This window comes from Lepidochelys kempii, chromosome 4, assembly GCF_965140285.1.
Source record: "Lepidochelys kempii isolate rLepKem1 chromosome 4, rLepKem1.hap1, whole genome shotgun sequence".
Classification (NCBI taxonomy): Eukaryota; Metazoa; Chordata; order Testudines; family Cheloniidae; genus Lepidochelys; species Lepidochelys kempii.
Genome location: NC_136383.1, coordinates 136,990,708 through 137,018,002, shown reverse-complemented (window position 1 = coordinate 137,018,002; position 27,295 = coordinate 136,990,708). Strand labels below are relative to the sequence as shown.

The 27,295-nt window shown below is 49.0% G+C and overlaps 1 protein-coding gene across 1 annotated transcript; it reads right to left on the bottom strand.

Annotated features, from left to right (window-relative positions):
• Positions 1–18,140: 18,140 nt before the first annotated feature.
• On the bottom strand, positions 18,141–21,027 carry EGR4 (early growth response 4). Its single transcript, XM_073340159.2, has 2 exons — positions 20,775–21,027; positions 18,141–20,339 (listed from the first exon to the last, which is right to left on the bottom strand). Exons 1-2 carry the CDS (start codon positions 20,929–20,931, stop codon positions 18,997–18,999), a joined length of 1,500 nt encoding a protein of 499 aa, XP_073196260.2. The 5' UTR covers positions 20,932–21,027; the 3' UTR covers positions 18,141–18,996.
• Positions 21,028–27,295: the final 6,268 nt, after the last annotated feature.

Sequence of the window (27,295 nt, the reverse complement as noted above, 5' to 3'; positions counted from 1 at the left end):
TATTGGTTGATCATAGGTTGACTATGAGCTGCCAATGTGATATGGCTGTGAAAAAAGCTAATGTCGTCTTGGGATGCATCAGGAGAGGTATTTCCAGTAGGGATAAGGAGGTTTTAGTACCGTTATATAAGGCACTGGTGAGACCTCACCTGGAATACTGTGTGCAGTTCTGGTCTCCCATGTTTAAGAAGGATGAATTCAAACTGGAACAGGTACAGAGAAGGGCTACTAGGATGATCCGAGGAATGGAAAACTTGTCTTATGAAAGGAGACTCAGGGAGCTTGGCTTGTTTAGCCTAACTAAAAGAAGGTTGAGGGGAGATATGATTGCTCTCTATAAATATATCAGAGGGATAAATACCAGAGAGGGAGAGGAATTATTTAAACTCAGTACCAATGTGGACACAAGAACAAATGGATATAAACTGGCCACTAGGAAATTTAGATTAGAAATTAGACGAAGGTTTCTAACCATCAGAGGAGTGAAGTTTTGGAATAGCCTTCCGAGGGAAGTAGTGGGGGCAAAAGATCTATCTTGCTTTAAGATTAAACTCGATAAGTTTATGGAGGAGATGGTATGATGGGATAACATGGTTTTGGTAATTAAATATTCATGGTAAATAGGCCCAATGGCCTGTGATGGGTTTTTAGATGGGGTAAGATCCAAGTTACCCGGGAAAGAATTTTCTGTAGTATCTGGCTGATGAATCTTGCCCATATGCTCAGGGTTTAGCTGATCGCCATATTTGGGGTCGGGAAGGAATTTTCCTCCAGGGCAGATTGGAAGGCCCTGGAGGTTTTTCGCCTTCCTCTGTAGCATGGGGCATGGGTCACTTGCCGGAGGATTCTCTGCTCCTTGAGGTCTTCAAACTACAATTTGAGGACTTCAATAGCACAGATATAGGTGTGAGGTCTTTTTTAGGAGTGGTGGGTGAAGTTCTGTGGCCTGCATTGTGCAGGAGGTCAGACTAGATGATCATAATGGTCCCTTCTGACCTAAATATCTATGAATCTATGAAAAAAAGTGATGATTCAACCCTTCAAGTCAAACTCTTTTGACTTGCCTACAGCCGAGTTGCCGGTCCAGTACAAGGGCTGGTCAGGAATGTAGACTTTTGCAGTCTATGATGATTATCCCATTCCCAGGCTGCTGGGGGAAGACTTGGCCAACCATGTGAAGCTAGCCAAGTGGGTGGGAATGGTCACCCGCAGCCAGGCTAAGCGAGCTGTCACACCTAGCTCTGTTCCTGAGCCTTCAACAAGGGCCCTGTCTGTGTTACCAGAGACCCAGACTGAGGGGGTGGAACCGGACCCCATTCCAACGTCTGCGACAGCGGTAGTGGATCCAGTCGCAGAGACCCAGCCAGAGCCAGTCCCAAAACCGGAATGGCGGAGCCACCAGCACCAGAACCATTGCCAGCGCTGAGTCCAGTGCTTACAACCCCGTCTACTGCTCCAACTCCAGAGGGCCCCACCGAGCCTGCACTGGCAGCCGCCGCAGATAACCCTACACACGAGGCTCAGCCAGAGCCTGAAACACCCCATAGTGCACCCACGGAGAGCGGTTCACAGTCAACGGAACCAGCCCCATCACCTGCATCGCTTCCAGGGGGACCAAGCCCAGGTCCACCATCCAGTGAGGAACTGATGTCTCCAGCATCAAGGGAACAGTTCCAGGCCAAGCAGGAAGCAGATGAAAGCCTCCAGGGAGCTTGGACAGTGGCACGGAGCAACCCACCGCCTCTCAGTTCTTCTAACCCATCCTGGTTTGTTGTAGAAAAAAGGACTTTTATACAAGGAAACTCTGGTGACACCTGGAAGACTGGCATCCTCAAAGACAGTTGGTAGTTCCAACTGAGTACCGGGTAAAGCTCTTGAGCTTAGTCCATGATCATCCTAGTGGCCATGCTGGGGTGAACCAGACCAAAGACCGTTTGGGGAGGTCCTTCCCCTGGGAGGGAATGGGCAAGGATGTTTCTATCTATATCCAGTCTTGTGAGGTGTGCCAAAGAGTGGGAAAACCCCAAGACCAGGTCACAGCCCCTCTCCAGCCACTCCCCATAATTGAGGTTCCATTTCAGCAAGTAGCTATGGATATTCTGGGTGCTTTCCCGAAAAAGACACCCAGAGGAAAGCAGTCCATACTGACTTTCATGGATTTTGCAATGTTCCGAGAAGGATAGACTTGGGAGAACTCGATTTTGATTGGTTGATCATTTTGACTGATAATATTCATGTTTGTTTTTAAGCATTTTTTTTCTATTTTAATTTTCACAGTTGCAGGAAATTATGGGAGGAGGGATTCATAGTGTGGGGAGGCCAGGCAGTCATCATTTAACGACTGTAGATGTTGAGATTAAAAAAGTTAACCCAAAATATGCAAAGTGACTAGCCTTAAATCAAAGTCTAAGTTCTCAAGCACCATGTTTCTGACTTTCCCTCTCTGTACCTTTTGATTATTATCAGTGGAAATATTTTTTGCCTCCGTTTGCGTGTGTATGGTGAAATCGACATTGACCAATAAAAATCCTTCCAAGCCTACGTATGTAACACCCTGGCTTTGTGTGTATGATGCCTTCTAATGGCTCTTACAGCTTCTATTGCCGTTGGCTAAGAGAAGTTTCCTTTAGCGCTAGTAGTTTGTGGGGGTTGGAGTTGAAAGAACAGGGTTCTAGACCCACCTCCACAGATGCATGGCACTGGGATCCAAAAGCTCCTCAGTTCTAGCCAAGGCTCTGTTACCTGTGTGGCTGTGGATAAATCAGTTTATCCCGTGCCTCAATTTCCCCCCGATAATACTTGCACGTATCACAGGGTGTCATTAGTATTAATTAGTTATTTGCAAAGCGAAAGCCCTGTATGAGGGTTAAGGGTTATTAACCATGCAGTCTGACCTTACTGCTAAAGTCTTGGCAGCCTTTAGCTTCTACATGCTCCTCTTTCTCCCCATTAGCTGAAATCCAAAGGTCAGTTCATAATCTAAAAGCCGCTTCCTAACATAAAAATTTCCTACTGCAATCAAAATTGTATCTGGTTCTATCCTCCTCCCCTCACACTTTGTATGTCACTTGCCATCTTGGTTATTGGTAGAACTTCCTATTAGTAAGGTTGCCTGACATTGGCTGTTATAAGACCCCATTTTCAGTTGCTTATAAGTTTGCCAAACTTTAACTGTTTGGGCTGAAATCTTCCATGCTGGGTGTCTGCCTCAGGCTGAACTTTGTTGGAAAACTTCCCCCCCAAATGGGAATGGCAATAAGCCATTTCTGAGAAGAAGGCTACAGAAAATATGGCTTGCCCATGTTAACTCTGGTGAACTTTCCTTTGAACAGATCTAGCGAGCTCATTCAGTGAGCACTGTTTGTCCTGTGTGCTGAATGAGGCAGAGGTCCAGGAGTGGGGCTGGGGAGTCTGTGATCATGTAATTAAAGACGGCATCATTATGTATATGCACAAGGGGGCCTAATTAAAATTTGTGACCTTAATTCTGGCTTTTCCTTACTTTTGGGTGTTTGACTTGGCCACTTTAATGTTCTTTTAACGTCGTTTTGTGTGTGTGTGTAATAAATTGTACAACACCCAGCCCAAAGGGGTCCTAGATCCAAGCTTCGGGGCATTACAGAAGTATCACTATTAAATAAAAAGAAAAGGAGGACTTGTGGCACCTTAGAGACTAACCAATTTATTTGAGCATGAGCTTTCGTGAGCTACAGCCCACTTCATCAGATGCATCAAGTACTCCTTTTCTTTTTGCGAATACAGACTAACACGGCTGTTACTCTGAAACCACTATTAAATAAGAGATGCAAAGTGATTGTTTTAATAAGAATGATGATGTGACCCATCTACTTGGATGCTACATGTAGCAGGTATAAACCATTGGCACCTGGTCAGTCTCATTAGCTACACTGGCATGGGGACAGCTCTTGGGATCATGATTAATTCACAGAATGATATAAGCCCCGAAAGCAGCGCAGCTGAGTTAAGGCTGTAGATGCAATGGATGTCTCCTGCCACTTAGTGTACACAAATATCCTTAGCAGGGTGTGAAATCCCAGCTGAGGGTACCAGCCAGGCAGTAACTGACTTATCACTCACGGCTTGGAGGGACGGACCCTGGACATGTTGTAGGAGAGTGAATGGGCTAAACTGGGAAACTATATTTTGCTTCTTTAAATTCCCCAGCATTTTCAGCTGGATACAACACTCTTCTCCGTTTCCTGTCCGAAACCATTGTTCGGGACCGCTGTAGAGTACTTACCAGCTGCTACCTTTCACCCCAGAACAGGCTGAGTTCCTGCCCTGAGTGGAGACATCACTCCCAAGCTCAGTCACCTCCTTTGGCTCCCCGTACAACTCAGGATTCAGCTCAGAATTGCTCTCCTTTGTTTTTTGTAACTCCCTGAATTCATTTACTCCATTTTTATCTCCTGGCACTTGTCCCTGACTGCCCCCCTCCCTGCTCTCTCTCTTTTTCTGCCCTGGGCTCCTTCTCCCATTACACATTCTCATGGGTTTTGGTACAAGAGCCTTTTCTTCAGCTCTTGGTTCCTGGGACACTCTCCCCATATCTCTCTTGTTGAGCTTCCATCTCATTTGAAAGTAGCTCTTTTCTCCGACAGCTCTTCATTTGTTTCCACTAGAAAGCATGACTGGGCTGGGGAAAGAGTTTTCAATGAAAGAGGTTCATCAACGCTGCATTGTATAGAAGAAAAACAGATTCTGGAGGCACGGTCGTGAGTCCATAGTTAAGCTTACATTGGAAGTTCTAATTTAAGCCCCTTTAATTTCCCATTTGAAGCCTTGATCCTCAAACCACACACCGGTGGAAGACAACTTGGGGGTGAAAGAGATCATGAAATGATAGGTTTCATGTTTCCTAAGGAAAGGAAGAAGTGAGAGCATCAGAATAAAGACAATTAACAAACGCACATTTGATTGGTTAGGTTCCATGAGAAGAAAATCTAAGGAGGAAAAATGAGTTCAGGAGAGTTGGCAGTTTCTTGAAGGCAAAACTATCTCGATGGGAAGAATAGAAAGAGGCCAGCAGTGCTGCATCAGCGGCTCTTTGATGATGTGAAAATCAAAAAGGAATCCTACAAGCAGTGGAAATAGGGACAAATTGCTAAGGTTGAGTGCAAAAGCATAGCACAAGTATGTAGGGACAAAATCAGAAAGGCTAAGTCACACAATGAGTTACACCAAGTAAGAGCCATAAAAGGCAATAAGAAGAGGTTCTTTAAATACATGAGGAGCAAAAGAAAGACAAAGGAAAGCGCCGGCCCTCTACTTAGCAGGGGAGAACTAATAATGGATGGCATCCAGAAGGCTGAGGTGTTTCATGCCCATTTTGTAGTCTTCACTGAAAAGGTTAATTGTGACCAGATGCATAGCACAATTAATACTAACAACAAGGGGGAAGGAATGCAAGCTACAATAGGGAAAATACAGGCTAAAGATTATTTAAATAAAGTTAGGTGTATGAAGTTCATCAGGGCCCGATGAAAATCATCTTAGGGTACTTAAGGAACGAGCTGAAACAATCTTGGAACCATTCGCAATTTCCTTTGAGAACTCCTGGAGGACAGGTGAGATCCCAGAGGACTGGCGAAGTGCAAACATACTCCCTGTCTTTAAAAAGGGGAACAAAGAGGACCTGGGGAATTACAGATCACACAGCCTAACTTTGATATGTGGAAAGATACTGGAACAAATTATTAAACTATACATTTGTAAGCACCTAGAGCAGGGGTGGGGCAAACTTTTTGCCACATCTGGGTATGGAAATTGTACGGCGGGCCATGAATGCTCACAGAATTGGGGTTGGTGTGCAGGAGGGGGTGAGGGCTCTGGCTGAGGGTGCAGGCTCTGGGGTGCAGCCAGAAATGAGGAGTTTAGGGTTCAGGAGGGGGCTCTGGGCTGGAGCAAGGATTAGGGGTGTGTGTGTGGGGGGGTGAGGGCTCTGGCTGGCGGTGCAGGCTCTGGAGATGAGGGGTTTGGGGTGTAGGAGGGTGCTCCAGGCTGGGACCCAGGGGTTCAGAGTGTGGGAGGGGGCTCTGGACTGGGGCAGGGGACTGGGGCGCCACAGAGGCTCAGGGGTGCAGGCTCTGGGTGCCCGGAAGCAGCAGCATGTTCCCCCTCTGGCTCCTACGTGGAGGTGTGGCCAGGCACAGGAGATAACTGCCCCACTTTACTTGGCCCGGGTGTGGTCTCAGCTGGAGTACTGTCTGATTTGGGGCATTGCACTTTAAGAAAGATGTGGACAAATTGGAGAGAGTCCAGAGAAGAGCAACATAAATGAGCAAAGGTTTAGAAAACCTGACCTATAAGGAAAGGTTAAAAATGGGCATGTTTAGTCTTGAGAAGAGAAGATTAGGGGGGCCTGAGAACAGCCTTTAAATATATTCAGGGCTGTTACAAAGAGGATCACTATCTCTTGTTCTCCATGTCCATCAAGGATAGGACAAGAAGGAATCGGTTGAGTTTGCAGCAGGGGAGACTTTGGTTAGATATTACGAAAATCTTTAACTACAAGGCTAGTTAAGCACTGGAATAGGTTATCAAGGAGGTTGTGGAGTCTCCAAAACTGGAGGTGTTTAAGAACAGAGATTGCAAGATCAGGGCCTGACTTTGGATCTGAGCATGGGATTTATTAGAAGGTTCTGGTGCATAATGTAGGGCCGGGGAAGGATTTTTCCAGCATATTTCATAACTCTAGGATGCTGGGCTTTCACACTGGTGCATCAGAACTTAGCAGTTTAATGAGGCACTGGAGCATACCTTTTTATTTTTTATTCCTGGCATGTGATTTTTTTCAGTGCACCATTCCCTTTTAATTACCCTAACTGGCCCATGTGCCGCTTTGTCCACCCACTTGATCTTCAGGTGCTCTGTCAAGCTACTGAGTTAAAAAGAAACAAAAATAAAAATAACCATGGTTATTAAATGGATCCCTGTCAATGGAACTAATGTGTAAAGATATGAAACCAGCATTTAAATATATGCTCCCAAGTTAGCCAACAATTAAAGATATAGACACACAAGTCAACTGGTATTTAAAGGTAATTAAAAATCATTAATGTATATTTAACGTTGCTAAGTAACATTCCAAACCATTATTCATCCATCGGACTGGGGGGAAAGAATCATTTGAATGTCATGGAATTAAACAGTTATAATTAAGTTAGCAATTTTACCAACAATCTTAACACATTTCATGTACATATTGCAAAATAATGGGATGAGGGGATAGAGAACAAAGGTAAAAAGTGCTTAACTCTGCCCCTGCTTAAAAAAAGGGGTCTAATTTTTTCATAATTTGGTTTTCCACTGTTTAAAATGAATTGCTATTGTGATTGTTGGTGTTTAATCTAAAAAAACCAAAAAGTACAAACAGGCGAATGGCTTCCCGTTTGTTTGCATTGCAGAATACCTCACACGTCACAAGATCGCTAATGGAATTATGCAATTTTACAACTCGTCAAAGCAATTGCTGTTTTTATAAAAACAACGAGGAGTCCGGTGGCACTTTAAAGACTAACAGATTTATTTGGGCATAAGCTTTCATGGGTAAAAATCCCACTTCTTCAGATTGTTTTTGTGGATACAGACTAACACGGCTACCCCTCTGATACTTCGCTGTTAAGACCCTCTTGTGCTTCGCATGGTACATTTTGTAAATTTCCTTTATTTTGTTTGTCTAGAGACTTACTGCAAAGTTCTGTCCAATATCTTTGTGAAGATAAATGTGAGCCCAATATTACCACAACTTTATGCATGTGGATAAAGCAAGTGCCTAGATTTTTATCAGGGTTGGATCCTAAATATATTGCGTGAAATCCTAGCAAACTGAAATCAGTGGGAATTGTGCTATTGGCTTGCATGGGGCCAGGATTTTACCTATTACATACAAATGTGTTCAGGTGTGTTTGTTCATTTGGCTGCTCTTAAAGGGCACCTGCAAAGGAAATAAACTGGGATGGCATTGTGTCCTGTCTCCACTGAGAGCAGGATTGGGTGCATAGTTTATTTCAGGGGAATTATGATTTTGATCCTCCTTTTACATAACGGATTTTTACAGCGGAATTTCCATGTATGGCTCAAGGAGCATTGATGGCTTATATGTTACTAAGCAGCATTTGAATAATTCTGGGATTAGAGAGTGTTTATAGTAAAGAATGATGTTGAAGGGATTAATACCACATCACTACTGGTCTTCTGCTACCTGTGTGTCGTTTCAATCACTCATTTTTATGGCTGGTGTTTTGTCATGCATGGAGGGTCTGGGTGGGTGACTGCTTTTCTTAAACATGCACAAAGATTGGTCTTTCTTTGGTTGTGGCAGCTTCCCATCAGCTAGAACGACAGACATAGGACATTTGACATAGACTATTCCTAACCGATCAATACTCGGGTGGCTTCTTAACAGAACAGCCTGCAGAGGGAGCTCTATGCAGACAGCAAGTTCAGAGTCACATGGCCTCTGCATTGTGGATCCAACCACCAGATGACTAAGCAGATCGCTCTCCCCTTCTGAGGATTGGCAGGAGTTCAGTAGTATCTAACCTAAATCTCTCTTGCTGCAGATTAAGCCCATTGCTTCTTGTTTTAATTCCAGTGGACACAGAGAACAATTGATCACTGTGATGCAGGCTTCCATGGAAGTTCCTCAGGGCAGGGTCATTAGAGGTTCTTGCTCTGCATAACCTCCTAGTGCCAGTGATTTCAGCCTATCTGGAGCAAACCATAGAACTAGAAGGGACCTCAAGAGGTCATCTAGTCCAGTCCCCTACACTCAAGGCAGGAATAAGTATTATCTAGACCATCCGTGACAGGTGTTTGTCCAACCTGCTCTTAAAAATCTCCAATGATGGAGATTCCACAACCTCCCTAGACAATTTATTCCAGTGCTTAACTACCCTGACAGTTCAGAAGTTTTTCCTAATGTCCAACCTAAACAGCCCTTGCTGTAATTTAAGCCCATTGCTTCTTGTCCTATCCTCAGAGGTTAAGAAGAACAATTCTTCTCCCGCCTCCTTGTAACAACCTTTTATGTACTTGAAAACGGTTATCAAGTCCCCTCTCAGTCTTCTCTTCTCCAGACTAAACAAACTCAATTTTTTCAATCTTCCCTCATAGGTCACGTTTTCTAGACCTTTAATCATTTTTGTTGCTCTTCTTTGGACTTTCTCCAACTTGTCCACATCTTTCCTGAAATGTGGCTCCCAGAACTGGACACAATACTCCTGTTGAGGCCTAATCAGAGCGGAAGAATTACTTCTCGTGTCTTACTTACAACACTCCTGCTAATACATCCCAGGATGATGTTTGCTTTTTTTGAACAGCGTTACACTGTTGACTCATATTTAGCTTGTGATCCACCATGACCCCCAGATCCCTTTCCGCAGTACTCTTTACTAGGCAGTCATTTCCCATTTTGTACATGTGCAACTGATTGTTCCTTCCTAAGAGGAGGACTTTGCATTTGTCCTTATTGAATTTCATCCTGTTTACTTCAGACTATTTCTCCAGTTTGTCCAGATCATTTTGAATTTTAATATTATCCTCCAAAGCACTTGCAACACCTCCAACTTGGTATTGTCCGCAAACTTTATAAGTGTATTCTGTATGCCATTATCTAAATCATTGATGAAGATATTGAACAGAGCCGGACCCAGAACTCATCCCTGTGGGTCCCCCCTCATTATGCCCTTCCAGCATGACTGTGAATGAAGATTTCTAGTATGCTTCTATACCGCCAGTGGGCCCTTTACTGCCAGCATTCCACTCCTGGGTGGGCCACGCATGGAGGGCACAAACACCTGCAGGGATTGCCTCCTGTAATAACCCCTACCACAGGGAGCTGCTCCCCACCACGCACAGGGTCATGTCGCTCTTTGTCCCTGCACTGAGAATGGTTCTGGGAGAGGTGAGACCAACTACGTGTCCCCTCGTCAGCACCGTCCAGTTACCACCGCACCCGGGGCGGCCCTGAATTTGTGACCCTGCTGCGGCGGCCTCTCTGTGGCCGCAGTTGGGATGTTGTTGTTGTTGTTTGTATTATTGCAGTCCATAGGAGCCTCAGTCATGGACTAGGAAAAACACTGTTTGCAAATGAATAACACCTGGCAACTTCCCTGCCGCCCCAGTGTTGCCAAGTCTTGCAACTTTTATCACAAGTCTTGTGTAATTCGGTGTCTTTCTTGAAGTCCCAGCTCCTGGAGTCATGTGATTTACATCAGAATCTTGGCTTTCCTTCAATGGCAGAAGAAGAAGAAGAAAAGGTAGTTCCTAGCCTTCTTGGTGATAGCGAATGTGAAATTGTGACACTCTCCCTCACCCTTCCAGCTCAAAAACCCAGAGGCGAATAACCCACAAAGACCTCCAAATTTATTTATTTTTTTTAAATCTCATGCAATACTGCAGCCCCCCCCCCCCCCACCACAAGGCAGGCAGGTAATAATGTAATGAGCCTCATATTATAGATGGGGAAAACAAGTTACTGAGGAGCTCAGTTAAGGTCAGACAGAGGATTGGAGCTCCTGGCTTCCAGGCCTGTGCTCAGACCTCTAGACTTCATCTCTTCCAAGGAGCAAGCTGCTGGGAACTCTTCCGTATCACCAGCCACAAGTGTTCAAAACTCAGGAGCCAGGGCCCAGAAAATCATGAGATTTTAAAAATAATCAATGTAGGGTCTGTTTGGTGACCATCTGGGGCCTTTAGGGCTCCTGCTCTCCAGCAAACTAAGCCAGTTTCCCTGCAAACAGGAGGGTTAGAAATGTCGTGTTTTTTTTTTTTTAATAAAACAAAAGCTGAGAGTCTCACACAGTCATGTGATTCCAGGAGCTGGGGCTTTATGGAAAACATAAAATAGTATGTGACTCTGTAGTGTTGGCCTCACTGGTTCCTGAGGGCTGACTCCTGAACAGGAACCCTGTGATCCTGTCTTTCTCCTGCCGCAGCAAGGAGGAGTCTGTCTCTTTACCACTGGAATTTGATGGGTTCCTAAAAGGGCTCATTGAGTGGATAGTGCTATGAACGCTCCTCCCTCTCTGCACAGCCCCTTCTGGGTGCCCACCCTTGGGTGTCATCTCTCCTCCTTTCAGCCTGTGAGATCCTGATTTCTCTTGCTAGGCTGGTGTGGATGGTACAGCACGGCCTGCAGATGGCTCTCATGCTCGGCCAGGCAGTAGCTGCTCGCAGCCAAACTGAGCGGCCTCCTGTGGGAATGATGCACCAAGGAAAAAAAAATAAGACCGGGGAAAAAGATTTGAGCCAAGGAGAGATCAGAGCAGTGGCAAGTCTCCTGAAGCATGGGCTAGATGATCATAATGGTCCTTTCTGGCCTTAACAATCGATGACTCTTCTCATTCACCCACGTTTGGGGGCTGATAGCCAGAGGGTTACTCCTTCCCTAAGCCCATGTAAGGCATGGGTAGAGGGCTGGCTTTGGAAGATCTCATCCAGTCCTGGGCTAGGATTAGCCCCTACCTCTGCACCTGGCATGACTAGCATTGCATGTGGTGAAGGAGCTGGGAAGGACAGGGGGTTATATGTTCTAACCGTTGAGTTGCCACCAGTCCAGTTGGCACAGGCCAGTCCTGCATCCTCCCAGCGCAGCTTGTGGGCCGATGCTGTAACGGTTGTAGGCCCGGCTCATCAGCACGCCATTGTGACGTGTCACACGCCATGGGGATGCTGGAGCCCCAGCGCTTGGTTTCTCAATGCAGCGTTTGATGTGTGCCATGGAGCGGTGACGTGACGTCTGTGTGCTGTTCGTTCCTCAATTGTCCCACCTGAGTTGTGAGGCGGTGACAACATGTCCTGAAGGGAGTGACATTTCGCAATGTAGCACCATGCTGCATCGTGACGTGATCGCACGGCATCATGACTCAGTGACGTTAATATCCCTGCATGCTAACTTCCCTGAAGCCAAAGGCAGCTGCGTTGGGACACCTTTCCTAACCATGAGCCCCACCCAGCTGCCCGGTTCTCGCTCCCTATAGGGAGACAGAGCTGTAAAGGCAAAGGAAAATAAGCGATGGGTTCTGAACAGCATAAGGTCAACTGGAGACAGCTCTGTCAGTCCTTCTATTGCTACTCTGCTTCTGAGCAGAGCAGCTACAATGATCAAGCCAAGGAGAAAGAGGACAAGGCTGGGTTTTAACCCATCCGTGGTCCTGCATTTCCACTTAAGAACCACAGGGATGGGGGACTAGAATCAGGGATGATGAAGCGGCAGCAGCTTTGAGATGGGTTAGACCTACCACTTTAACCATCAACCCCTGCCGTCTGTCTCTAACACAGACAAGCTGATGTGCTGGGCAGGTCTGGCCGCGCCTGGCTGAAGAAATGCTCTCCTTGCATGTCAGATGAATGGGGAAGGTGAGGGGTTGGGGGCAGGCATCTGGGCTGGAGGAGCATGAAGATACTGGATATTTGTACTGCTTGGGCTGGTTTGCCTGGCTTTACATAAGAACGGCTATGCTGGGTCAGACCAATGATCCATCTAGCCCAGTATCCTGTCTTCTGACAGTGGCCAAAGCCAGATGCTTCAGAGGGAAAGAAGAACAGGGCAGTTTTTAGTGATCCATTCCCTGTTGTCCACTCCCAGCATCTGGCAGTCAGAGATTTAGGGACACCCAGAGCATGGGATTGCATCCCTGACTATCTTGGCTAATAGCCATTGACCTATTCTCCGTGAACTTATCAAATTCTTTTTTGAACCCAGTTATACTTTTGGCCTTCACAACATCCCCTGGCAAAGAGTTCCACAGGTTGACTGTGTGCTGTGTGAAGAAACACTTCCTTATGCTTGTTTTAAACCTGCTGTCAACAATTTCATTGGGTGACCCCGGCTCGTTGTGTTGTATGAAGGGGTCAATAACACTTCCTTATTCACTTTCTTGAGTCTTGCGATCTATTGTCCTCCGGGCCAGATGGGCCCACGTCTGTGTGAGGAGAAGAGAGTGAGAGGGAGGATTTTTTTTCCCTAAAATGCCACACGTTGGTTCAACTGTGACCAACTGGCTCCCCCCCCCCCGTAGCCCGCAATGGAGTGAAAGCAGCTTGGATTGGGCATCTTTGGGGCCTGCTATTGGAAACATCAAACTCAGGAACATTCCACTTCAGGGAAGCTTTGGTGGGCATGGCAGTGGGTCCATTTCACTGCTCTGGGAGCCAATTAGAGAGGACCAGTGGAAGGGTTTAAAGTTCTTGTGGCCACTGAGAGCACTTACTTGCTCTCTCCGAGGACTCTCATTGGCTGCTAGAATTACTGGGCTGGTGGGTCATCTAATCAATTTTGGCTCTTTCTAGGATCACAGGTCTGGCCAGACTGGATCAGACCCAGAATCTGTCTAGTTCAGAATCTGGCCTGTGGCCAGAATCTAATGCTTCATGGGGAGGCCCAAGAAACTTTGTAGCAGACAATTACGGAATGCCCTGTCCTTAGAGGAACAATGAAAAGTCATAGAAGATGGCATGATGTGGTGGTTAGAAATTGAGTCACCAGATGTAGGCTCTCTCTAGCTCTGCCACTGATGTTGTGACCTTGGGCAAGTCCCTTAACTTCGCCACCTCAGTTTGCCCAAATGGATTTGATCAAAGCTCCCCCTTTTGGGATCCTTGCATGGAAGGTGCACTGAGCCTGCTTTAAGCTGATCATTTAAGCCAGGACCAAGCTGGCAGAATTTCCCTGCTTTCCTGAGTGTGAGTCTCTTCCCGAAGTTATTTTTATGCCTGCGGTTTGTGTGAATGTGTGCGGCACACAATGAGCCGCGTTCGGTTGTTATGGGAACTATGGCTCTAAAAATGTAAAAAGAAAACAAGCAGGGCACATGGGGGGTGAGGGAGATCTTGTAGTTAACAGCTTTCATCACATCCGATGAAGTGAGCTGTAGCTCAGGAAAGCTTATGCTCAAATAAATTGGTTAGTCTCTAAGGTGCCACAAGTCCTCCTGTTCTTTCTGCGGATACAGACTAACACGGCTGCTGCTCTGAAAGCAGCTTTAATAATAATACTTAGCACAACAGCTGGGAATCACAAAGCACTTTCCCAGGCCGGGCCAGGGTCATTTCACAGAGTGGGAAAATCTAACACTTGGACTGACTCACCCAGGAAGCCAAGGGCAGGGCCAGGTGCCGAAGCCAGCTCATCTGACTCTCAGCCCCAACCGACCACACTTCAGGCTTCAGCCAGCCGCCTTTGGCATCAGGAAAGAATTTCTTCCTCCCGATGCACAATTGGTCACATGGATTTTGGAGCGTTTTTTCCCCTGCTGTAAAGCATCAGGGACTGGCCCTGGCTGGAGATGGGGCCTGGAGAGGTGGGTGTGAGATGGTACAGAGCAGGGATCGGCAACCTTTCAGAAGTGGTGTGCCAAGTCTTCATTTACTCACTTTAATTTAAGGTTTCGCATGCCAGTCATACATTTTAACGTTTTTTAGAAGGTCTCTCTCTATAAGTCGAAATATTATATAACTAAACTATTGTCACACGTAAACAAGGTAAACACACCTTGTTTAGCCCTGAAGGCAAGACCACAGGGGGAGAGGGAGGGGAAGGGAAGGGTGACTAGCCTTGTTTCCCTCAGGCACACCAACACTAGCAGGGCATCGAATCCAGATCTACAGCAACCTAGCCTAGAGCTTTCCCATCCATCTGTGGTCAGTCAAGAGCCCAGGGCACTCCTTGCAAGTGTAACAGCATTGACCCAGGTATCCTGACCAACTGGCCAATGAAATTCTGCCTGACCCAGTCCCCCATTGATGTTCAATCACAGATATTTTCCTTCATTTCCCCCTCTGACAAAAACGTGGTGTGTAGGGTATCTGGGTGTCCAGAGAGCTCCTCCATGGTTGAGCTGGGCCCTGTATCTCTCTAGGATCCTGCTGGGTGAAGGGAGCTGTACAAATGCAATGCAGTATTAACTATAACCCTGGCCTTTGCATATACGGGCAGAGCACTCAGAGAAATCACAGGCATTTCCTGGGAGGGGAAAGACAAGGATCAGAAGCTGATGTTAGATAACCCTGGGCTGGATGTGCCTATGACTCATGGTATGTCCACACTACAAAATTGTATCAACCTAAGTCACATCGATGTACAGCCACCTCTGTAACTAAATCGCTTGTGCATGTCCACACTATGCTCCTTGTCTCAGTGGTGCACCAGGAGTGCGTGCACCAATTTCACTGCCACGGTGAGGCATTGGGGGTTGGCTTTTGAAAGGCAGCAACAGTTGATGTAAGCAACTCCATGTCTACCCAAACTCACCCAATGGCACGGGGCTACAATGCTGCATGTAACACGCCTGCTTTTGTGAAAAGTGCTAGGTGATCTGTAATGGCCACAAGTGGCCTCTGCATAAGTGTGCCCATTTTACAGGTAGCCCAAAGCCTGCCTGGAGACTTGGACCATTGTTCCTGCAAGGATAATCCCTAAACACTGCCAAGAATGAAATAAAACAAATTGTTAAATCCAACAAGCTTCTTGTAAGGAGGGCTCCCAGGATGAGTCCGAAAGCCCTGAGCTTGGAGATCTGCATGTGTAGAGACGGCAGCAGACAGAAAACAAATGTAATGGCACAGGGATATTCTTAATACTAGAAAACCCTTGAGTCAGGGACTTTGTCACTAGTTCCCTTTGTTGGGCCAGGTTTGAGGTAATCACCTTAAATCGGTCCATTAGGGATGGACAGTTCCATCTCTGTAGGGAGCTGATGGGAAATGGGGCTCCATGCGGCCCACGCAATGCTCCATCCCTACCCAGCACCCCGCTCTCCTGGGGCTGTACAATCGCACCAGTTCTGCTGCCTAGGAGGAGGGGCTGAATGCGACCCCTTGTGCACTGAGCCAGCCTGCCAACAGCAGGACCCGTTGTATGATGTCGACACCTGGCGCTGGGTTAAGACATGGTTTATGGAAGAAAGGCCCTTAGACTGAGTTTGATTCCCTGTGGGACCTTGGGCAAGTCTGTGCCTCAGTTTCCCAGCCGTACAGTGTAGATAAGAGCCCTGCTGTCCTAGGAAGATGCTCAACTACAGTGGTAACAGGTGCTATATAAATAGCAAAAGAGCCACCAGCGGCTCCTTACAGGGGCTGAATTAAAGTGGCCAGCCTGGAGGGGAAAGCCCTGTATCACCATGCCAGTGCCCCGGGTGGGACTGACCCATTGGCTTTGGAGAAATGAAAGCCTTTGGTGCCAGGGTAGATTGCCAGGTTCCACCCCCGCTGTGAAGGTCTAGGGACAAAGGCGGCCAGTTCACACCAACAGGCAGGAACTCACTGAGGACTTTGCAGTAGGCCTAGGCAGGGCAAGTGTTCACATGTCCTTCCTCCCTTGGGGTGATTTAAATCAATAGCTGATCATCCTGGGGCTGTGAGAATCAGGCAGCAATGTGTTTAGTCAACTTAGTTCCAAATTACGTAAGTTCCTGATAGGTTTCAGCCCCTCCCATCTTATTTGCTCTGGTTCCTCCTTGGCAACAAGAGGAGCTGAGCCAGGCGGATCCTAGCTAATGCTGGGGCCGCACAAGCTGTGTTATCCTGGGGGGGGGGGAGGGGCGGAGGGAGATGGTGGTGGTTCTAAACAGAAACCACCCCCAGTGGGCTTGCTGCAGTGAAGTGGTCAGTGGTCATGCCACCCCCATCAGTCTCAGCCAGGACCACACCCGCTCGCTAGCTCATGGCCGTCTAAAAGCCTAAAGGGGAATTAGCACTCTTCAGGCTCTGCCCCCGCCCCCACAGGTGGGGCAGAGCAACAAGCAGTCTATGAGGGCTGGGTACTCTGGGTGGGGCCAAGCCACCAGCAGACTATGAATGGGGCCGGGCAGCAAACAGTCTAGGGAGCTCCGGCCCTCAGGCAGGGTGGAGCGACAGCAATCTACAGGGCTCTGTCCCCTCTGGCAGGGTAGAGCTACAAGCAGCCTAAGGCACTGAGGCAGACAGAGGACAAATGCAGGCCTCTTGGCCTAAGGTGGCAGGCAGCCACCCCAGGGGTGGGGTGGGCACAGGGAGGAGGGGGACCCAGGCCCACTGGGTCCCAGCCCAGGGCTGTGACAGTGGAGGAGAGCTCCCCCACTGGGTCAGCTGGGAATCACACCACAACACACTGGCCAGTGTTCTGGCCACACATCTGAACTATCATCTGGTGTTTGTGGGCTACTTCCTATGACCCTGCTTCAGCGTACCTCAGCTCATGGGCATCCTCTATCTCCTGGGGGAAGAAGGCCTGCAGCAGTCCCAGTAGCTCCTCTGTGCTCCCATTGACTGGTTGACCCTGCAGTCCTTCTGGGTCCTCAGTGCTGCAGGGCTTGTCCTCAGGCATGGGACTCAGCAATAGCCAGGACATGTCTGTCTCCTTCACCACATCCCCTCCAGTTGAGCTGCAGGGCCCACCTTTTACACTTCCTCTCCCGCCCCTCTGCTTTCAGTGGGGCAGAGGCATGGGTGGCCCAGCTCCACCCACCAGGGGGTGGATAGGGTTTCCTCCCAGTCAGTCTCAGACCTGCAGCAACAAGTCTGTTATCTGGAGGACTTGGCAAAGTTCTGGGCTCCTTTGGGGGCATGATCCAAAGCCCACTGAACTCTTTGGGAAGATACTCAGGGACTCCACTGGGCTTTGGCCCCAACTCTGGCAGGGAGCTGATGCACACCCATTGTGGCCATCAAAAGCAGACCTTTAATGATGCAATGTTGCCCACAGCTTACTATTGCCGAGTGATCCTGGTATATACCTGCCCTTTGCATTCAGTACTGGCTGACTGCTGGCTCATTTCATATTCCCTTCTAGGCAATCCTAATGGGACCACCACAAGTCTCCTTGTAAAACCACCATTTTGTTTAGAGTTGCTTCAGGTACAGGAGACAGCATGGGAAACAGTTCTCTTCCTGACTCTGCCACTGATGGGATGTGACCATGGGCAAGTTCTTAACTCCTCCGGGGTAGATTCTGCTAGCGCCTTCAGCATGCTGATTAGTACTTGACTCCTCACTGATTTCAATGGGCCAGTTTGCGGAGTTATGTTACTGTTCGCAGAACCGGTCCCTCTGGGATTCGGTTCCCATCTCTGTAGAATATTGAGCTTTATTGACATGCAACATTATAGGGATTAAAAAGAAAAAAAATGCAGGAAGGATTTCTAGAGTAGAACAAACTTTAATTGCAAAAATAAACACAGCTTTGTAATATTCCTGATAGGTTCAGTTTGTTTTACAAAGAGGAAAATATTTACATGGGGGGAGGGAAGTGACGACCCCCCACCCAAAGCCATAGTTATGTACAAAATATTATAAACCAGAGTTGGTCAAACAACAACACCTGTCTTCAGTTATTCACGCGTCAGTCGGGCATGTCGATCGCATCCATTTTGGTTTTTCCCAACAGTCATTCCTGGTGCAGTTTCGACACGAGAACCTGTCTTACGACGGCTTGTTCAGGGAGTTCGTTTAAAGTGCTTGGCAAGCTAAATCGGACTCAGTTTATTAAAAAGGCAGCCCTGACAAATGCAGCTTGTTCTTCGCCTCAAGCGCGGGCGGGATTTCTTGATGCACGTTTCTCTCTCTTTGAGCCCGAAGTTGAAGCCGCCGTTTGCGAGCGTCCCTTGGCCCCGCGCCGCTCCCCAGCCGGCTGGAGCTGTCCGCGCCGCGTGGTGCTGAAACAGCGCGTCTGCCGGTAGCGCGGATTATTCCTCCTTCACCCCCGAGACCCCTCGGCTTGCTCCGGCAGGGACTGTTTACATAGGGTTGTGCATGGCCCCTGGGGCCCATCGTGACAGGGGTGGTGCCTTTCACTTATGTACATCCAAAGCGCCTTCTCTCCCGGCCAGAAGGACTCGCCAGAGGAAGCGATCCCTGCCCACCACCAATTGTCACGATCTTTGCCACTGGCTCCCGGGAGCCATGTGGAGGTGGACTCTCCAGCCCGATCCCTTCAGCCAGGGGCGGCCGGGCTCACCCCAGAAAACGACATCAACCAGGGCTCCCCGCTGGGCTTTAGAGTGCCCCGAATGACAGCCCCACCGCATAGAAGCCGAGGCCTTTGAGCTTCTCCTCGGTCCTTGCTTTCTGCTTCAGGTGGACCTTGCTGTGTCTCTTCTTCTCGTCGCTCCTGGCAAACCGGCGGCCACAGATGTCACAGGAGAAGGGCTTCTCCCCGGTGTGCGTCCGGATGTGGGTGGTGAGGTGGTCGCTGCGGCTGAAGTTCCGCAGGCAGATGCGGCACTGGAAAGGCTTGTGGCCGGTGTGGATCCGGAGGTGCCGGTTGAGCTCGTCCGACCTGGCGAAGCTCCTGATGCAGGTCTCCACGGGGCAGGCGAAGGATTTCTCGTGGGGCTTGGGGCAGAAGCATTTGGAGGAGCATTTGTTCTTGCGGGTTCTCTTCTTTGGCTCGGGTAGGATGTTGGGGTTGGTGGAGATTAAAGCGTTGGCTGAGGAGGTGGAAGGATGGGCCAGGAAGTCTGCGCTGGGGACTGACGGGGCATGGTGGGGGTGGAGGAGCTCGGTTGGATTCATTAAGCTTGGAACGGCCTCAGGTTGAGCCAAGGAGGATTCGAACTCGTGCATTAACTGCGGTGGGAGGTTGGGGATCTTTGCCTCCCCGAAGTCGCCGGGGATTTGCCCCTGGCTGCCGAGATTCTGGAAACTTTCGGGCTCGCAACCGGAACCTAAGTTGTTGCTGAAGGGGGCTTCAGACAGGCTGTTGAGCTCTGCCCGGCAGCTGACGGACAAGGCGTTTTCGATTTTGGAGCCGAGGGGGTGGAACATGGCCTGGCTACTTTCCGGGGGCTGGAAGGACTCAGAGGACGGGTAGCCATCTGGCAAGTAGTTCTGAGGTTGAGCGAGTGGCTCCCATGGGGAGCAGGAAACCTTAAACTTGTCCAGGGATGGAGCCATGGGGGGAATCTTAATGTCCTGCTTGTTTTCCAACAGTTTTGCCTCAAAGAGACACTGCGAGGAGCTTCCTAAACTCGGGGAGGTTTGGACTTGGGGCGCATTCTCCAGGGTGGGGAAGCCGGGGTAGCCCTGCTCAGCGAAGGGGGGCTGGACAGAGATATTCAGTTCCGGCTGGCAGCTGGAGTAAAGGTCCAAGTGGTTCTGAATGGCTTCTGGGACCGAGTAAAGAGAGTCCAGTTGTCTTTGGTGGCCTTCGGGGCCAGGGAAAGGAGAAAGGCCCAGGATGCCTGACATCAAGTTGAAGAGGGATTCCTGGTCGTGGGGCTGCTCCGGCATGGCCTTGATGAAAAAGCTGCCCGTGTAGCTGAGCGAGGGGACTGGCTGGCCGCCGAGGAAGAAGTAATCTGCAGTCTCACCGTTTATTGTGGACCCCATGAAGTCACCTGGGAATTAAAAGCGGGGAGGAAAGACGGTTATAGGCATCGCTTGGCTCGGGGGCGGGGGATACAGAACGGGCTGCCTAAATAGCGACGCCAGAGCGGGACCTGCAGAAACTCACCGCTCAGCTATGGAGCGCCCCGGGGTTATGTCGCACCTCTCTGCCTCGCACACGCGGCTTTTCTTCTAAAGACGAGGTGCCCCGGGACAGCGACTTGCCCCCAGCCCGATTCCCACCCTCCCAGGCCTGGGTCAGCTTTGGATCCACGACCAAGGGCCACCTTCTCTCCGCGAAGAGCCCTAGTCCTCTTTCAAAGCCAGAGGCTCCTTTGCAGGCTTTCAGCTGCTTGGAAGCCGGACCCCCCCTTTCCCCCCCCGGCTCCGGCTCCGGCTCGGCTACAGGCTGAAGGCATCAGCCGGTGGGTGGGGGTCTCTCTTACCTCCGGGGAAACCGGCCGCCGCCTCTGGCTGCTGCCCCGCCAGAAGTTGCGGCTCCTGCGGGCCCGAGCCCGGCTGCTCTCCGGCTTTCAGCTCGCAGCTCTCCTGGTACTTGCAGTAGAGCGGGTCCTGGCAGGAGAAATCCATCGCGCCCAACATCTCCGGCGAGCCCAGGCTCGGGGGCGGACGGGAAAGTCCCCAACGCGGCAGCCCCTCTGCCCCGCTCCCCAGCGCGGCTGCGGCTGCGGCTCCGGCCCCGGCGGCCTCGGGGCATGGGCACTCCGCCTGCTGCGCCGGGGCTCGGCGGCTGCTCCCGGCTGCCGGCGCCGCGGCCGCTTTTATACCTGCAGCGGGGCTGGCTCGGCTCTTCCGCCGCGCCGCGCCGCTTCCTTTTCTGGAGTCCCCCGGCCAGGCGGGCGGTGACGTAAATGCCCGTAGATGGACTCAGGATGTAGGCTAGGGAGTCCCAATAAGGAAATCTCTCCCTGTGACGTGTTGCCATCCCTTCTCTCCCCCCCCCTTCCCGTTCCCCAATAACACTAACCCCCAGCAGCAGCCGGGGCGCTGCGGGTCAGGGAGAGCCAGCCGCCCCAAAGGCTGCCAATTCTGCTCAGCTGATCTGGGCTTGCCGCCCCAGGATGGGGAAAGGGGAGAGCCCAAGAGGCTGGAGGCAGCTTGCCAGCCTCCCCCCGGCCCCTGGAGGACGGGCACGTGAGTGGCAGGGGGGCACCGGGCGAATTCTTCCCCCAGCTGGAACAGCTGGAGCTGGGGTTCCCTGATGGAGGGGGGGAGGGGGGATCCCAGCTTGGCTTTCAGCTTATTCAGCTGGAGAGAGAGGGAAATGTAGGCCAGGCAGCTACAGATGTGAATCATGGCTCAGCCCAGTGGGTGTATTTATGTATGGAGATAACCGAAGTGAGGTATTTGTATATTTATACCCACACAGTTAGAGCTTTCATAGAATCATAGAACATCAGGGTTGGAAGGGACCTCAGGAGGTCATCTAGTCCAGCCCCCTGCTCAAAGCAGGACCAATCCCCAACTAAATCATAGCCACACCTCCCATGGCATCTTTCAGTCACACCAAGTGCACATGGAACTAACCACCTATTTCCTGCACACACTGTCCGTGCATTCACAAACACGCGTGTTCCCAGCAGTACACGCACACAAAGGGGGTGCCATGCTGAGGGTTTGATGCTCAACACCCACTGAGTAAAGGGCTCAGCGCCTCTCAGGCTCAGGCCCTGAGGGAATAGACTTTCCACTATATAATTATGCAATTCCTTAAACGCTTTGACTTTCCTCCCAATGTGGGGAGCTGTTATTCCAGATTTACATCACCCCAGGCTCCCATTCACCTTATACTATTTCCCCCCCTGCCATGTGTATGTATTTTGTTGCTCTTGTTTCTTCTAGAAGCATGAAAGGCGTTGGGTTTGTTATTCCCTGCCCCCATTTCTGAGGGGGATTTTTACATTTAACTAAGCCTCTGCAGGCATTCTGCATTTGCTTTGCAGAGGGATTGTGCCTGTTATATAGTCATTTGATTAACAGCTAACAAGCAGATACCCAATGAACAAAAACATCTCAATCATTTCCCCTTGCTGGCTTTCATTCCCCAGCACAGCAAAGAGTACATTGCTTCCCCCCTGCCTGGTTTGAAGTATGTGTGTATTTGGGTCAGGGAGCATTTGGATCCAGATGCATAATCAGAATATACAATGGAAGAAGGATAGTTTAAAATAGAATCACTGGGTCTAGGTCAGAGGTTCTCAAACTGGGGGTCGTGAGGTTATTACATGGGGGGGGTCACGAGCTGTCATCCTCCACCCCAAACCCCACCTTGCCTCCAGCATTTATAATGGTGTTAAATATATTTACAAGTGTTTTTAATTTATAAAGGGGGGTTGCACTCAGAGGCTTGCGATGCGAGGGGTCACCAGTACAAGTCTGAGAACCACAGTGACTCAAAGAGCCTGATGGCATTTCCATCACCTCTGGCTTCCTCTCAGCCACAGAGGAGGCCGAGCTCAGCAGCATTGCTGTTTATCTGGGGTACTTGTAGGGCCCTCCTTACTGTAGTAGCTGAGCTGTTCACAATCCGTAATGTATTTAACCTCATAACACAGAGAAATGCTTTAGCTCCATTTTACAGATGGGGAAGTAGAGCAACTAGTCCAAGGTCATACAGCCAAGAGCAGAGCAGGGACTTGGACTAAGGGCTAACACAGCTTGGGCAGATACCCTATGCCTAACCACTGAGCTATCAGTCCTCTCTTCAGAGCACTGTCTCCTCTAACCCTGAAGAGTTTTCCACCTGAAGAGAAAGAAGAAGACAGGGTGTGGCGTTTAATTCCACCAGTGGCATTAGATTATTAAAGGAGCCCATACAGTAATAATAATAATTAATTAATACTTAGCACTTATTTTCCTCTTGATCCTGCAAATCCTTGTGCATGCAGCAGGTTGTGCAAGGTTATTGCACTCCAGTGGAAGTCTAAACAATAGGAACAGCTTGGTCACAAATAAGGTGAAATATTAGGTTTAAATCCCTGGCATTGATCTTTAGCATATGACAGGCTCCCTGCCTGCTGTCTCCTTCACTCACCAGGTGTGAGATAGGATTCTGCCTGGAGCTAGGCAGCCAGTAACGCCGAGGTCCCTTTTGCATTTCCTATCCTGCTCATATACCTTGCATTGCTCTGCATCTGCCCAGCACAGGATCACATCCAGCCTCTCTGAGATGTTGTGTGCAGGATCCAACCCTAAGATCCAACCTCTTCCCTGCTCACACCCATCACAGCTTTTGTGTGACAGCAGGGTTCTGTGCAGGGCTGAGATTCTCTCACCAAGCTCTGGTGTTTTACTGTGCCACTTCCCAGGCAGATGTGCCAGATACCCGGGGCAGTGCAGTGCGGGCATTCGGCCACACTCGCCACATACTGAGCGGGTTAAAAAAAAGCCAGTGGAATTTTTTAAGCAACCAAATTTTAAAAGAAGAAGATAAGAACGGCCCTAGTGGGTCAGACCAAAGGTCTATCTAGCCCAGTACCCTGTCTTCCGACAGCGGCCAATGCCAGGTGCCTCAAAATGATAATGCATAATGATTTATCTTTATAGAGCATAATAACAATAATAATAATCCTGAGATTTTCATCAGTGGATCTCAGATCACTTGAAAAAAGAAGTGCATATTGTTATCCCCATTTTATAAATGAGGAAACTGAGGCACGGAGTGGTGAGGTGAATACACCCGACAAGCCAATGTCAGAGCAAGTTTTCTGGGAGAGGAAGTCCCTACCTGTGCTTGATGTCTGCAGCATGTGCCATAACCAGCATTTCAGATTGAGCCATATCTAGTGCAATGAACTGACGTTATCTGCAGGGTGAAGTAGTGTTGAAATAAATTAAATTAATTAACCAAATGAAATTAATAGGTAGCAGGTTTTAAACAAACACAAGATAGAATTTTTTCACTCAACGCACTCCTTGCCAGAGGGTATTGTGAAGGCCAGTACTATAATGGGGTTCAAAAGGGAGCTAGATAGATTCATGGAAGATAGATCTATCAATGGCTATGAGCCAGGATGGGCAGGGATGATGTCCCTAGCCTCTATTTGCCAGAAGCTGGGATTGAGTGACAGGGTATGGATCACTTGATGATAGCCTGTCTGTTCATTCCCTTTGGGGCACCTGGCATTGGCCACTGTCAGAAGACAGGATACTGGGCTAGATGGACCTTTGGTCTGACCCAGTCTGGCCATTCTTATGTTCTTGGGCCTAATTCTGGATCAATTCTCCAGCCTGGTGTTAGAGGGCAAGGTGCTGGAGGAGGTAACATATTTTAAATGAGATGTAACAGGAAAGTCCCAACCACTTGTGGCCATTTATATTCACACATGTAAGGCAGTTAGCTGCAGAGGCATGGCCAATATTCTGCATTCTTAATTGTGCCCACTGCATTTACAGCTGGGCATGGCATTCTTCATCACTTCCTCTACTAAACTGCTGCTTAGTGTTGCATCACGCTGTTATACAGCTGCCATTTTCCACCCTAGAGGTGGTGAGTTCAGTGATTTCTTCTTGCTCTGTAAAAGCTACATAATCATAGAATCATAGAATAATCAGGGTTGGAAGAGACCTCAGGAGGTCATCTAGTCCAACCCCCTGCTCAAAGCAGGACCAACCCCAAATAAATCATCCCAGCCAGGGCTTTGTCAAGCCAGGCCTTAAAAACCTCTAAGGATAGAGATTCCACCACTTCTCTAGGTAACCCATTCCAGTACTTCACTACCCTCCTAGTGAAATAGTTTTTCCTAATATCCAACCTAGACCTCTCCCACTGCAACTTGAGACCATTGCTCCTTGTTCTGTCATCTGCCACCACTGAGAACAGCCGAGCTCCATCCTCTTTGGAACTCCCCTTTCAGGTAGTTGAAGGCTGCTATCAAATCCCCCCTCACTCTTCCCTTCTGCAGACTAAACAATCCCAGTTCCCTCAGCTTCTGCTCGTAAGTCATGTGCCCCAGCCCCCTAATCATTTTCGTTGCCCTCCACTGGACTCTCTCCAATTTGTCCACATCCTTTCTGTAGTGGGGGGCCCAAAACTGGATGCAGTACTCCAGATGAGGCCTCACCAGTGCCAAATAGAGGGTAACAATCACATCCCTTGATCTGCTGGCAATGTTCCTACTAATGCAGCCCAATATGCCGTTGGCCTTCTTGGCAACAAGGGCACGCTGCTGTTTCATATCCAGCTTCTCGTCCACTGTAATCCCCAGGTCCTTTTCTGCAGAACTGCCACTTAGCCAGTTGGTCCCCAGCCTGTAGCCGTGTATGGGATTCTTCTGTCCTAAGTGCAGGACTCTGCACTTGTCCTTGTTGAACTTCATCAGAGTTCTTTTGTCTAGGTCACTCTGGATCCTAACCCTGCAATCCAGCATATCTACCTCTCCCCCCATCTTAGTATCATCCGTGAACTTGCTGAGGGTGCAATCCATCCCGTCATCCAGATCATTAATAAAGATGTTGAACAAAACTGGCCCCAGGACCGACCCCTAGGGCACTCTGCTTGATACCGGCTGCCAACAAGACATCAAGCTGTTGATCACTACCCATTGAGCCCAACAATCTAGCCAGCTTTCTATCCACCTTACAGTCCATTCATCCAAGCCATACTTCTTTAAGTTGCTGGCAAGAATACGGTGGGAGATGGTAACAAAAGCTTTGCTAAAGTCAACGTATATCACGTCCACCACTTTCCCCATATCCATAAAGCCAGTTATCTCATCACAGAAGGCAATCAGGTTGGTCAGGCATGACTTGCCCTTGGTGAATCCATGTTGACTGTTCCTGATCACCTTCCTCTCCTCCAAGTGCTTCAAAATGGATTCCTGGAGGACCTGCTCCATGATTTTTCCGGGGACGGAGGTGAGGCTGACTGATCTGTAGTTCCCTGGGCTCTCCTCCTTCCCTTTTTTAAAGATGGGCACTATATTTGCCTTTTGCTAATTGTCTGGGACCTTCCCTGATCGCCACGAATTTTCAGAGATAATGGCCAATGATTCTGCAATCACATCAGCCAACTCCCTCAGCACCCTCGGATGCAGTGCATCCGGCCCCAAGGACTTGTGTATGTCCAGCTTTTCTAAATAGTCCTTAACCTGTTCTTTCTCCACCGAGGGCTGGTCACCTCCTCCCCATACTGTGCTGCCCAGTGCAGCAGTCTGGGAGCTGACCTTGTCTGTGAAGACCAAGGCAAAAAAAAAGCATTGAATACTTCAGCTTTTCCCACAACATCTGTCACTAGGTTGCCTCCCCCATTCAATAAGGGTCCCGCACTTTCCCTGACCACCTTCTTGTTGCAAACATACCTGTAGAAACCCTTCTTGTTACCCTTCACATCTCTTGCTAGCTGCAACTCCACTTGTGCTTTGGCCTTCCTGATTACACCCTTGCAAGCTCGAGCAATATTTTTATACTCCTCCCGAGTCATTTGTCCAAGTTTCCACTTCTTGTAAGCTTCCTTTTCGTGTTTAAGCTCACTGAAGATTTCACTGTTAAGCCAAGCTGGTTGCCTGCCATATTTGCTATTCTTTCTGCACATCAGGATGGTTTGTTCCTGCGCCTTGAATAAGGCTTCTTTAAAATACAGCCAGCTTTCCTGGACTCCTTTCCCCGCCATATTAGCCTCCCAGGGGATTCTGCTCATCAGATCCCATTAGGAGTCAAAGTCGGCTTCTCTGAAGTCCAAGGTCCCTATTCTGCTGCTCTCCCTTCTTCCTTTTGTCAGGATCCTGAACTCGACCATCTCATGGTCACTGCTGCCCAGGTTACCACCCACTTCTACTTCCCCTACCAATTCTTCCCTGTTTGTGAGTAGCAGGTCAAGAGGAGCCTGGCCCCTAGTTTCCTCCAGCACTTGCACAAGGAAGTTGTCCCCAAAAACTTCCTGGATTGTCTGTGCACTGCTGTATTGCTCTCCCAGCAGATGTCAGGGTGATTGAAGTCCCCCATGAGA